At 45.2% G+C, this 12,987-nt stretch overlaps 1 protein-coding gene across 1 annotated transcript in view; it reads left to right on the top strand.

Moving 5' to 3' along the window:
- The window catches only part of GRM4 (glutamate metabotropic receptor 4), a 274,422-nt gene that overhangs the window by 205,884 nt on the left and 55,551 nt on the right, over positions 1 to 12,987 (top strand). Inside the window, exons 7-8 of the mRNA XM_063141407.1 lie at positions 8,090 to 8,226; positions 10,374 to 11,309. Of these exons, the coding sequence (XP_062997477.1) occupies positions 8,090 to 8,226; positions 10,374 to 11,309 (1,073 nt within the window). The remainder of the gene's footprint in view (positions 1 to 8,089; positions 8,227 to 10,373; positions 11,310 to 12,987) is intronic.

Genomic DNA, 12,987 nt, shown 5'->3' with positions numbered 1-12,987 from the left:
ACCTTTAGTATTACCTTTGTGGACAGTGCAATTTTAGTAATGTGTTTATTCATCGGTATTTATCCTGTGACACTTTTTTGCCAACATTTTAAATATATATATATAAGATTTGCGCAAAAGTTTTTAAATTAAAAAAAATATCATTTTGAGCAAATTCAAAAGTTGACTAAAAAATAAACTTGTTGTGCAAATGGCATGCTCATGTGCATTGTCCTTCCTTGCCCACATGTCTATGTTATGCCCATCAGTGTGGGTGGAAAATAGTGGGATATGCACACTCTCTCTTAAAGAGGCGGTGTCATTTAAGGGATTCTGCTTGTCAATTAAGAAATATTTTTTGTCTTAAGAAATATTTTTGTAAGCTGCCTTGAGAACCTTTTTTGGCTAAAGGCTGTGATAAAAGTGCTATAACAAATAAAATTACAAGTTTCTCTGCAGTGGTTACCATAACAGGGGCAGGGGAAATGGATACCTGATCTTTCATGATAAATGTAAATCTGGGGATCATAACTGGCACGGTTTTACTCAATATTCTCAGAAAATTGTCTCCCTCCACACTTACTGTGCTGCTGGAAATGCAGATGGTGGGGAAACTAACCTTTTGCAGAATGGATAAAATGGCCCCAAATGACTGGAGGAGGCATTTAGGCAGGTGGATTAGGGTGTGCTGAATGTTCTCTCTATCTGCCTCTCGATACCTGAGTATGTGAGGACTCATGCTTTTGTAGGCCTCCCTATATGGATTGCCTGGGTAAATGTGGCAAAACCCAGACCAAACCTGACATTTTCTAAAACCCCATCATAATTCCATCCACACAAAGAGTTCCATGTTAATAGCTCTCATTTCCTTATTCTCTTTCCATGTTTTTGTCCTCATTTGGCAGAAAATGTTTCCTCTCCTCGATTAGCGATTCCTTTACATCTTCTAGAAAATCATTACTTCCTCCCATTATATCTCTTTAATATACATTCTCTGCTCCTGTTTTCTTATTGCGTCTATTTATCTCTCCTCTGCAATCTCCTCACAATCTGTCTCCCTTATTTATTCCCTCCCTATCTTCTTGTTTGATTTTTCTGCTTTCTAATGTTATTGGGATTTATTTATGCAATTCATTTGATTTTGTTTTAAGATAAACTTCTGGGAGAAAGAAAAGCAGCCAAGCGCCTTAGTTTCAGGCAACTTGCTAAATAAACCAATGTAATTAAAGGTTTCATAGTACTTCTCATCTGGTTACATCCTTCTCTGGATAAGTACATTTTGACTATGTACCATACATCTTCCTTAGTAGGTCTGATTGTCCATTTGCAGCCAGCCAACTGGGTGACTCTTCTTAATTGGACTTCTCTTTTAAACTGGGCATGTTTTAGGATACTTCTACGTGCTGATCTTTCTTTTTCTTTTGTTGTTGTTGTTGTTGTTGTTGTTGAAACCAGCTAGTGGTAGAGATTCCCCTGCTTCCAGTTTTGACCTGGTGAAGCGGCTTTGATTTGGGGAAAGTCTGCACCTTACTGCTTTTTGAAAAATCTATGGAAAGTGGGCAGAGCAGAGCTGCAACTTGTTGAAATGTGTTCTCATTGCATAGCATGGCATTCAGGAGATTTATTTATTTATTTATTTATTACATTTCTATACCGCCCAATAGCTGGAGCTCTCTGGGCGGTTCACAAAAATTAAAAACATTCAAAGTATAAAACAACAGTATAAAACCATAATATAAAATACAATATAAAAGCTCAACCAGATAAAAACAGCAGCAATGCAAAATTACAAATTTAAAACACCAAGTTAAAATTTATTTATAGACTGTTAAAATCTAAAAGCATATAATGTAGGTGCCAAGCGAACCTCCTTAGGGAGCTCATTCCACAGCCGGGGTGCCACAGCAGAGAAGGCCCTCCTCCTGGTAGCCACCTGCCTCACTTCCTTTGGCAGGGGCTCGCGGAGAAGGACCCCTGAGGATGACCTTAGGGTCCGGGCAGGTACATATGGGAGGAGGCATTCCTTCAGATAACCTGGCCCCAAGCCATTTAGGGCTTTAAATGTTAATACCAGCACTTTGAATTGGGCCCGGACCTGGACTGGCAGCCAATGAAGCTGGAAAAGGACTGGCGTAATATGGTCTCGTCGGCCAGTCCCTGTTAGTAAACGTCCTGCCCTGTTTTGTACCAGTTGAAGTTTCCGGACCATTTTCAAAGGCAGCCCCACGCATAACGCATTGCAGTAATCCAAACGAGAGGTTATCAGAGCATGGATAACTGTAGCTAGGCTATCTCTGTCCAGATAAGGGTGCAGCTGGTATATCAGCCTAAGCTGGTAAAAGTTGCTCTTTGCCACTGAGTTCACCTGTGCCTCAAGTGACAGTTCTGGATCCAAGAGCACCCCCAAACTATGAACCCGATCCTTCAGGGGGAGTGCAACCCCGTCCAGGACAGGGCAAACATCACCTCGCCGGACAGATGAACCACCCGCTAACAGTACCTCCGTCTTGTCTGGTTTGAGTCTCATCCAGCCCTACGAAGGATCTAGCCCTCATCCAGTCCATTACCGTGCCCAGGCACTGGTTCAGAACAGTCACTGCCTCACCTGGGTTTGATGAAAAGGAAAGGTAGAGCTGGGTATCATCCGCATATTGATGACACCTCAGTCCACATCTCCGGATAACCTTCCCCAGCGGCTTCATGTATATGTTAAATAGCATAGGGGATAAAATAGAGCCCTGTGGAACCCCATGGCTTAGGCGGCACGGCACAGAGCAATAATCCCCCAGCACCACCTTCTGGAATCGGCCATCCAAGTAGGAGCGGAACCACTGCAATGCAGTACCTCCAACTCCCAGCTCAGACAACCTATCCAGAAGGATACCATGGTTGATGGTATCGAAAGCCGCTGAGAGGTCCAGGAGAATCAACAGGGTTGCACTCCCCCTGTCTCTCTCCCGACAGAAGTCATCCCACAGAGCGACCAAGGCAGTTTCCATTCCAAAACCAGGCCTGAAACCCGATTGAAATGGATCTAGATAATCCGTTTCATTCAAGAGTGCCTGGAGTTGTCCTGCAACCACCCGCTCAAGCATCTTGCCCAGGAAGGGGATATTAGCCACCAGCCTGTAGTTGTTAACATCCTCTAGGTCCAGATTAGGCTACTTCAGGAGTGGTCTAATTACCGCCTCTTTTAAAGAGGCCAGCACCACTCCCTCTCTCAAGGAGGCATTTACAACCTCCTGGACCCAGAGATTGCTTCTTCAGCCATACAGATTGGATTATAATCTTGGTTGAATCAGGATAAACCCAGAGTGTGGAAAGGAGCTATTGGAGTGGAATACTCCACAGGAGCCAGCTCTTGAATACTGCCTTTATATCAATGGCATCCACAAGATGTGTTGGTGAGCTTTAGCATAGGGATGTTGTGCACATTCGGTTGGGCCCATGACGGCAATGGATGCCCCCGTGTGTCCAATCATGTGCCCAAGTAAACACACCCAGTGTGAAGACAGACCCACACCCAAGTGCTTGTGAGCCTCTGAGAACACTTGGGCATGGGTCTGCCTGGCTTCCGGGATCTTGCCCTTTTCCCCTGCTGTGTTAATGGTGGTTGCTATTAACATAGCAGGGGAAATATGCAATTTCCCTACCCTTGGGGGAAATCATATGTTCCTCCCCTCTGGCAATGGGGGCTTTAAAGGTCCTATTAACACTTGCTTTAAGGCCTTATTAACACTTGTTCTGAAAAGTGTGCTTCCCCCGCCCCCCACACTGATGGGGGCCTTAAAGGCAGGGGCTCGCTGGGCCCAGCTTTTGGCAATGGGGAGTGGGCTGAGGAAACGGCGGCACGAGTGCTTACAGGGTGAGCGCTCCTCTTGCTTGCCAATCCCTACTTTATCATGGCTTACATCTACAATTTTCCAATAGCTGTGCATTCCAAACTTCGTCCACATAGGAGCAAGGTTTTAGAATGAACTTTCAAAATCCAGTGTGGAAACTCCCGCTGGGAGCAGTTTCCTGCTTTCTGTCTGCTCATCCTGTCTTTTCCTGCATTGGGGTAAGGTAGGGGCAGAACAGATCATTCTTTGTTTTCGACCTTGGAGGATGGAGTCTGTTCTCCAAGAAAGAAGAAGAAAGTCAAGAGAGGAGGGAGAGATTGTGTTCTGATCTGCTGAAGACCAGCTAGGATAGAACTTTGCCCTCTCCCATAATGTCTTTTTTCACTGTGTGCGTGTGTGTGTGAGAGCGAGAGAGAGAGAGAGCAGTGGTCTGCACTCTACTTGGTTTTCAACTTGTCTCCCTCTGGTTTTAGAATTATTCCAGCAAGATCAGTTTAGTTGAATGGACAGAGAAGTCTCTGTTTCTTTTGGACTAGTGTGTATGAATGTGCAAGCACTGGGGAGAGGGAGAGAGCTCTCCAAGAAAGCCAAAGGGCAAGGGCAAATGAAGCGGTCCCCAGTGTCTGCCCACACATTTTTGGGCATGGAGCAGCTGGTGCAAATGCCTGATCAGGCACTGGTTGCTCTTGTTCTGGAGAGCCTTCCTCTCCCTCCCTCCCTCCCACCCACCCACGCAGTCTCCCTCATGGGCTGCATCCCTCGCTGCTCCTCTGTGACTGTCCGCTTTGCACATCAGTGGCAGCAATGTCAACGCTCATCACTCATTGCATACATCAAGTGTAATGAGCTGTCTGCAAAGGCATCCAGAGCAGCAACGAGAAAGGCAGTCATCCTGCCCCTTCGCTCGCCCTTTCACTTGCTTCGATCTGTATGCGACTGCAGGTGTTGCTGTGGTGAGCAGGTCAGTCTCACAGAGCTGGCGAGAGAGCAGCTGGCCTGCCATTCTGTTCACTCCAGCATACCCACCACTTTCTGTGCTCCATAGTTTTCAGCAGAGAGCTCTTAGTTGAATCCATCCTCTGTTCCTTTTTCCTTTTTCTAAAAATTGCATTAGTGCAGTGGGTTATGCAGGCCAGCCCCTCCCTTGCTGTGTGCCAACCTCAGTTCAGGAATGGGATCACACCAGTGAGAATCTGGGGCACATACAGCTACGCCTGCTTTACACCTAATGATTATCCCAGGAAAATGGAGGGATCATTCCTGTCTGCTCCTGGGATCTCCTGTGTGTCATTTGGATGCACAGGGAAGATCCCAGGATGATCTCAGGGAAAAAGGCAGGTGTAGAAACAGCCCAAGACAGCTTTTGAACCTATGCATGTGCTTTTAAGAGTTAAGCTTCTGTTGTTACTGCTGTTCTGGTTATGCCCTTGATGTACAAAAAATAAGAGGTTGTGTGTCTGTCTCAAGGAGTGAGCAGTTTAAATTTTCTTCCTGCAGTGAGGTTGGTTAACTAAATTATGCCACTCTGTGGTATATAGGGATGTCGTAGAAATCCACAACGGACCAAATGATCCACGGATTCCACTGTGGATTGGCTTTTTTCCTATCAGGCGGTTTCCACGGACATGCTGACCATTTTTCTAATCTTCTGGGAATTTCTGCAAATTTCTTCGTAGAAAAATATGCACACAAAAAACAAACAAACAAACAAAAACTGGCCAAAAATGTGCATTTTCCTCCTAGGCTATTTGGAGGAATTTGCACATTTGGGGAAAATTTTGCATTTTGCACATGTGAATTTGTGTAAATTCACATTGGCTCAAATTTGCAGTTGTGCAAATTCGAAAACTAAAATAAATCTGATTCCATTGATGGGCAGATTTATTTATTTATTTCATTTATATACCGCCCCATAGCTGAAGCTCTCTGGGTGGTTTACAGATGATGGAAAGGACCTGACAATCCATGAAACACAAATGGAACAGATTTTACACAATTCGTCGACACCTAGGCCTGTAAAGGGCACAGAAACAGGGCCGGAAAACAGGGCCATCATAGGCTTAGAGAAACTAGACTCTAGTAATGATTGAGATTGGTGGTGTCTGGGACTCAGATGTCAGGACAGGACAGAAGAGCATTTGCTTGCTTTTGGGAACCATCATCAGCCTATTGTGGCCTGGGTGAGGTGAGGAGATAGCAAGGCATGAAAGGGAAGAAAGAAGCTCAATACCACACAGAGGTGGACCAGGAGGTCTGGGCAGCACAGTCTCTTTCAGCACTCACCTGCACCCAGCCTCCTTCCAGCCACGGCTTTCAGCTTTTCGATTTCATAAAGCGCACGTTCATCCAGCTCTATATAAATGTGTTGTTATTTTCTGTCTCCAGCTCTGTGGTTGAATACTGAGAGGGGATTACCGCTCTCAGTGAATGAATGATGTCGCCTCATGATGTACTGTCACTATGTATGGATTCATTGCTCAATGGCTTAGGGAAGAAGAATACGCCCAGACATCCAGCAGGGATGTAACAATATGCAGGCAGATTGGGAGGGAGGGATGGGAGACCTGCATAGTGTCCTTTGGAGCGTGCTTTATGGACATAATGGAACTGATTGGACAAAATGACAAGTGAAAGGCAAGTGTCCTTTGCTTTGTCCCTGTTGCAATCTGATTCCTTGCCTAGCACCTTATATGACCTACGTTAACTGATCTTCCCCTCCCCACACCTTTTGCTTTGGTGCCTACAAGAAACCTGATCGAGGTTACATAGTTGGTGGCAAAAGTTCAACCTCCCGCAACCTGGCACCCTCCAGATGGGCTGGGAATAATGGGATATGTAGTCCAGCCCATCTGGAGGGTGCCAGGTTGCGGGAGGCTGCTTTAATTGAGAAAGTGTGACTGCAGATCAACAGCCTCGGCTCCTCTTGGCTGCCCCTCTTTTTATATTCAAATTACAGTGTTGCTGGGACAGAGACCTTGGGGGTTTTCTGTGCCTGCCGCCGAAAAGCACATTGGTTTTTATGCCACTTATGAATGCTATTAGGGTCAGAGAGAATTTGGAAATGGCATTGAACATGCTCCGCAGGCAGCGCAAGTTTCCCATTGGCATCTGGAGCCAATCTAAAACAAAGCCGATCTTGGCCTCTTGTGTCAAAATGGTCTATTGATTTTCAGTGTGTGCAGCACCTAACATGGTGGGTGGCCTGATCCACAAAAGAGGCCTTTGGACTTTAGCTCTGTACAAATGTATAATTATATAGATTATAATCATGTGAGCAGAAAGGCCAGAAGTATTTCTCTCTTGCCCAAGCCCAAGACACAGCTTTTAAATACTTCAGATGAGGGGGCAGGGGGCAGATTCTTTTGGGGGCAGACTCCAGTCCAACACAAAAACTAGACAGCTAACTTGAGAAATGCAGAAGAGCGGATTTTACTTTTTTGCAGTTCTGGTTCCTTGTCATCAATGGAACTGTTTGTGTGTACAGGAGCTGAGTGTTTTTCTCCTATATCTGTTTATCCTGAATTTATTTATTTATTTTTATTTTTATTTATTTATTACGTGTTTATACTGCCCAATATCCGAAGCTCTCTGAATGAGGATCCAGGAGATTTTAATGTCCCAATTAGTTCACTTATCGGGCAATTTTGCATGTTGGCCATATGGAACAGATATGCCCCAATCTGGTGAAAGTTAAGCATGTCCTGTTGATATTAGGGGAAGAGTTAGAAACTTAATAAACTAAGCCTAAACAAGGGATGGATAAGAATTTCATTCCTGTTTACAAATCATGAAAATATATCTTGTTTGCCACAAGCTGGGACACAATTTGGGGGATTTTTTGTTTTATTTTGCAATTTCCTGAACTATGCATTTGTGTTTGGAATTGCACACTCCAAAAAAAGTGTCCACATTTTAGCATATGGGGGAGAATGCACATTTTCAATCAGGAAAAATGCTCATTTTTTAAAATGCACATTTTTTTTTCAATTAAGGAAAGCAACATGCCAAGCCTTGAGGAGGAATTTGGAAAACCTCAAGGAACTTGAGCATCACATGTTTGTCCATCCGTAGCCTAAGCATTTAAATCAGTAAGACTTTAATGTACTTAACTTTGGGTAGATCAAATTCAGGATTCGAATTGATTCTCGTGTGTGTGTGTGTGTGTGAGAGAGAGAGAGAAGTGGGGGAGGACCTTTCATTTTGTGGATCAAACATACAGTCCAAACTAGCAGTGTTCTCATCAAAACTAAATGCTTTGTGTCTTGCAGGTATTGCTGGGACCCCAGTGACATTTAATGAGAATGGAGATGCCCCAGGCCGCTATGACATCTACCAGTACCAGATCAAGAATGCCACACCTGAGTATAAAGTTATTGGGCATTGGGCTGATCATCTGAACTTAAAAGTAAGCAATATCTTAGTCTGAGTGTAGGTATATATATACACAATTAAGGGAGACAACCCCGACCCCCCAAACAGCTTTCTTCCTGAAGCCACAGTGTTGTTTTTTTATGAAAAAGAGCTGTACTCCTGAAAGACTCCATAATCAAGCATCCTGGTCAAAAAGGGCTAATTCTTGATTCATCTTGTCTGTATATAGACATCAAGGATATCATACAGAGTGAGATTTTTGAAATAGTTTCGCACTAGTTTCTCTTTGATCTCAGTTAGTGCAATTCACACCATGGGAAACATATGCAGACTAGAATAGTTTAGTTTCTTTGTTAGGGCACAGAGGGTGCAAAAGTATTGCACTTGGCAAATTGATGCCAATGTTATTAGCAATTCATCATAACAGATGTAAGATTTAAGGGCCCAATCTTTTAACACTCACATTGAATTCAATGGGACAAAAGTGCTTAACCTTGGCTGATGGATCTTCCACAGAGTTGAATTTCAACAATGAAATTTGATGTTCAGCAAGTGAAATCCAGACTATGAAATGTTGTGGAATTCTGAAGTTGTGCAGAATTTCATTTTAGTTCTCATGAAAAGATATCCAGAGTTGGATGTGTTGTATACCATGACAAAAAAAATGCCATATCAAGTGGCCGCCCTAATGCGGGGAGGGGAGGGCAGGAGATTTTATCACATAATGCCTATTTTGTGCCAGCTGCACTGGTTACTGGTGTGTTTCCGAGCCCAGTTCAAAGTGCTGTTTTTGACCTTTAAAGCCCTAAATGGTTTGGGACCAAGTTACTAGAAGGACCACCTTCACCCATATCAGCCTGCCCACACCTCAAGATTAGAAAGAGATGCCCTTCTCATTTGCCCACCCATGATACCAATTAGGTGATCACATGGGAGAGAGCCTTTCCTGCAGTGGCCTCACACCTTTGGAACAAACTCCCATCAGAGAACCAGCATGCACCATCCTTGCAGGCTTTTAAGAAGGCCTTGAAAACATATTATTTTACAATGGCCTTCTCATAATAACATAGCAGCTGTTGCTGCTATTGCCATTGTTGTTGTTGTTGTTAGTTTTATTGTTGGTGTTTATTGTGCTAATTTCTATTTTATTGTGTTTTATCTTTTTATTGCTTTTCGTATTTAACTGTTTTAATGCATTTATTGTTGCAAGCTGCCTTGTGAGGGCTTCTGCCCTGAAAGGTGGCCAAGAAATGTTTTAATTAATTAAATAAAGAGGGCTGAGCGGTCTAGCAGGTCTGCAATAACTATAGGGAGCTTTGGAGGAATGAAAGGCAGAGACAGATTTAGTAGCATAGTGCCAGTGAGGGGTGACAGGCAGGATAGAGGGCTAGAAGAGCTGATGTAGTTCAGCAAGGTGTCTGTGGACTTGATTAGCAAAAGCACTTGCAACAAATCTAGACTGTCATGCTAACTGGAAGGGTGGGTTTTGCAATCCGACCCATCTGGAGGGCACTAGGTTGGGGAAGGCTGCAGTATCAGGTTGGTATTCCATCATCATCATCATCATCATCATCATCATCATCATCATCATCACCACCCTCCTCCTCCTCCTCCTCCTCCTCCTCCTCCTCCTCCTCCTTCTTCTTCTTCTTCTTTTAAAAAAGAAAAAAAATTCAAGGCGATTTACAAAAGGTGATGTTCAAACAGACAAAGGGTTAAAACAATTTGAAAACTGCTCTTTTTTTTAATGGCAAGTGCTAGGAAAACAGCTACATTAAGAGCACTATCCTATGCATGTTTAGACAGAAAAAAGGCTTGCAGCTCCCAGCATTCTCCAGCCAACCGTGTTGGGAGTTGTAGAACTTTTTTTTTCTGTCTAACCAGGCCTATAGCTGCACTTTCAGAAACTTAAGAACAAGAGGGTGTAGATCTGAGTTATCTGGGTGGCTGTAGGGTTGAGAGAGGAGGGGTGCCGCAGATCTGCAGGATGAGGTCATCAGGGGCTGCTAGCTACTAGACTGGAGGGAGCACTGACCATACTGTAGCTGGGTGTAGTCTAGGTCTGAAGCCAGTGCTTATGCAGAGCTGGTGAGGCACACTGGTCCAGGACTTGCTGTGGCCTGGTCCCTGCTATGCTGCTTCCTGTTGGCTAGTGAGAGCGTTGCTTTCTCTCCGCTTCAGATGGAGCGGCTGCATTGGCCTGGCGGAGGCAACCGGGTGCCCACTTCAATCTGCAGCCAGCCCTGCCGGCCAGGCGAAAGGAAGAAGTTGGTGAAGGGCATCCCCTGCTGCTGGCACTGTGAACGCTGCGACGGGTACCAGTATCAGCAGGATGAGTACCACTGCAAGGTGTGCCGCCTTAGCGAGCGCCCCAACGAGAACCACACGGGCTGCATCCCCATCCCCATCGTCAAGCTGGAGTGGCGCTCCCCTTGGGCTGTGATGCCTGTTTTCATTGCCATTGTGGGCATCATCGCCACCCTCTTTGTGGTGGTGACATTTGTGCGCTACAACGACACGCCCATCGTCAAGGCCTCGGGGCGGGAGCTGAGCTATGTGTTGCTGACGGGCATCTTCCTCTGCTATGCCACCACCTTCCTGATGATTGCCGAGCCAGATCTGGGCACCTGCTCCCTGCGGCGTGTCTTCCTGGGGCTGGGCATGAGCATCAGCTATGCTGCCTTGCTGACCAAAACCAACCGCATCTACCGCATCTTTGAGCAGGGCAAAAAGTCAGTCAGCGCCCCGCGCTTCATCAGCCCTGCTTCCCAGCTGGTCATCACCTTCAGCCTCATCTCCCTGCAGCTCCTGGGGGTCTGCATCTGGTTCATTGTGGACCCCTCACACTCCATCATCGACTATGAGGACCAGCGGACTACGGACCCCCGCTTTGCCAGGGGGGTCCTCAAGTGTGACATTTCCGACCTGTCCCTCATCTGTTTGCTTGGGTACAGCATGCTGCTCATGGTGACCTGCACTGTGTATGCTATAAAGACCCGTGGGGTTCCTGAGACCTTTAATGAAGCCAAGCCCATTGGGTTCACCATGTACACTACCTGCATCGTCTGGTTAGCCTTCATTCCCATCTTCTTTGGGACATCACAGTCGGCAGAGAAGGTAATGGAGAAAGGGTAAGGGCAGAAGTGGGGAATGACTCATAGGTCTGCTCTCCTTTTCCCCAGATGTTGAAATATGATGAAATATATCTGGCATGTGTGAATCTGCAGGCCGTAAACTTAGTATGATGTCTTGCCGGTGTTCTGGTGTGTTCAGAATTGTATTATTTCTATGACCATTTCTACACCTCTCTTTTTTCCAGGGATCATCCTGGGATCATCCCTGTGCATGCAAATGACACACAGGGGATCCTGGAGCAGGGAGGGACGATCCCTCCATTTTCCTGGGATAATCCTTAGGTGTAGAAAGAGCCTATATTTGTTTGAGATTATTTCTTCACACAGTGCATAGTTAAATTATGGAACTCACTACCATAAGATGTAGTGATTGCCACCAATTTGGATGGCTTTAAAAGGGGGTGGATAAATTCTTGGAGGAGAAGGCTATCAATGGCTACTAGCCCTGATGGTTGTGTGCTGTCTCCAGTATTTGAGGCAGTAAGCCTGTGTGCACCAGTTGCTGGGGAACATGGGTGGGAGGGTGCTGTTGGACCATGTCCTGCTTGTTCATCCCTGGCCGATGGCTGGTTGGCCACTGTGTGAACAGAGTGCTGGACTTGTTGGATCCTTGGTCAGATCCAGCATGGCATTTAACGTTCTTATTTTCCTGCCCTGTTCTCCACCGCTTTTGTTTTCCCTTGTATTCAAAGGGAAAAGGTTGAATGCAAATACCTCCAGATTTGTCAAAAGCTCTCTGGGATAAGTGTTCAGAGGGTGGAACTTCAAGGTGGTAAAAAGCAGAAAATAGACCATGTAAGATAAGTAAGCACATGCAATTTTGCCCTAATTTCAGCTACTCTTAATGCAGTATGTATATAGGGTGAGAACAACCCATTGTATTCTTGGATCCTGAAGACTCTTGTTCCTGGAGTCCTGATGGGATATGATGCCTGCAATTTTGCACAAATTGTGCTAATCACAGCTGCAATTTTGTGCAAATTTCAGTTTCTGTGAATTGTTATACCTGTGATTTTGTGCAAATTGCGGCTCCCGCTTATAAAAACACACAAAGAACCTCATTGCACAATGAGTCCATCAAGTTCAGGGATACGGGAAATGGAGTCTGAGGGGGGTTAGCAGGCGAAAACCCAACAAGCTCACCTCCCCCCACCACAAATGGATTCCTCCAACATCCCTAGCTGCCATGCAGGATGGAAAGAGACCAACATGGTCAAAGATGCAGTATTGATTATGAGGACTAATTGTGCATATGTGCAGTTGCAGGTCTTCTCTATGAAAACCTGCCTGCTCAGGAAAGCTGTTAAATGCTGCAAAAAATGTTAATGTTTGAACTGGGGATACACTGCTGGAAAGAACTGCAGCCTGGTCCCAACAGTAGGCTGTTGGGACCAGGAGCAGACATTGCAGCTACTAGGGATGTGCATGAAACTCCTGATGCAACCAGGACTCTGATTCACTGCTTTGGAAAACAGCCCACTTCTACTTGGACTGATTCAGAGTCGGATTGCTTTGACTTGATACCAAACCCAAGTCAAGGTTCGGAAATCCAATGCTTTGTGCTTCCCATTGACTGTTAGGGAAATACAAAAACAGATTTAGTAGCTGCTTATGACAGGATTACACCTGCCAAATATCAGAAAAATTGGTGCATTTTTTGA

The sequence above is a fragment of the Elgaria multicarinata genome, chromosome 1 (assembly GCF_023053635.1).
Source record: "Elgaria multicarinata webbii isolate HBS135686 ecotype San Diego chromosome 1, rElgMul1.1.pri, whole genome shotgun sequence".
Classification (NCBI taxonomy): Eukaryota; Metazoa; Chordata; class Lepidosauria; order Squamata; family Anguidae; genus Elgaria; species Elgaria multicarinata.
This window is presented reverse-complemented; position numbering and strand designations above follow the sequence as displayed.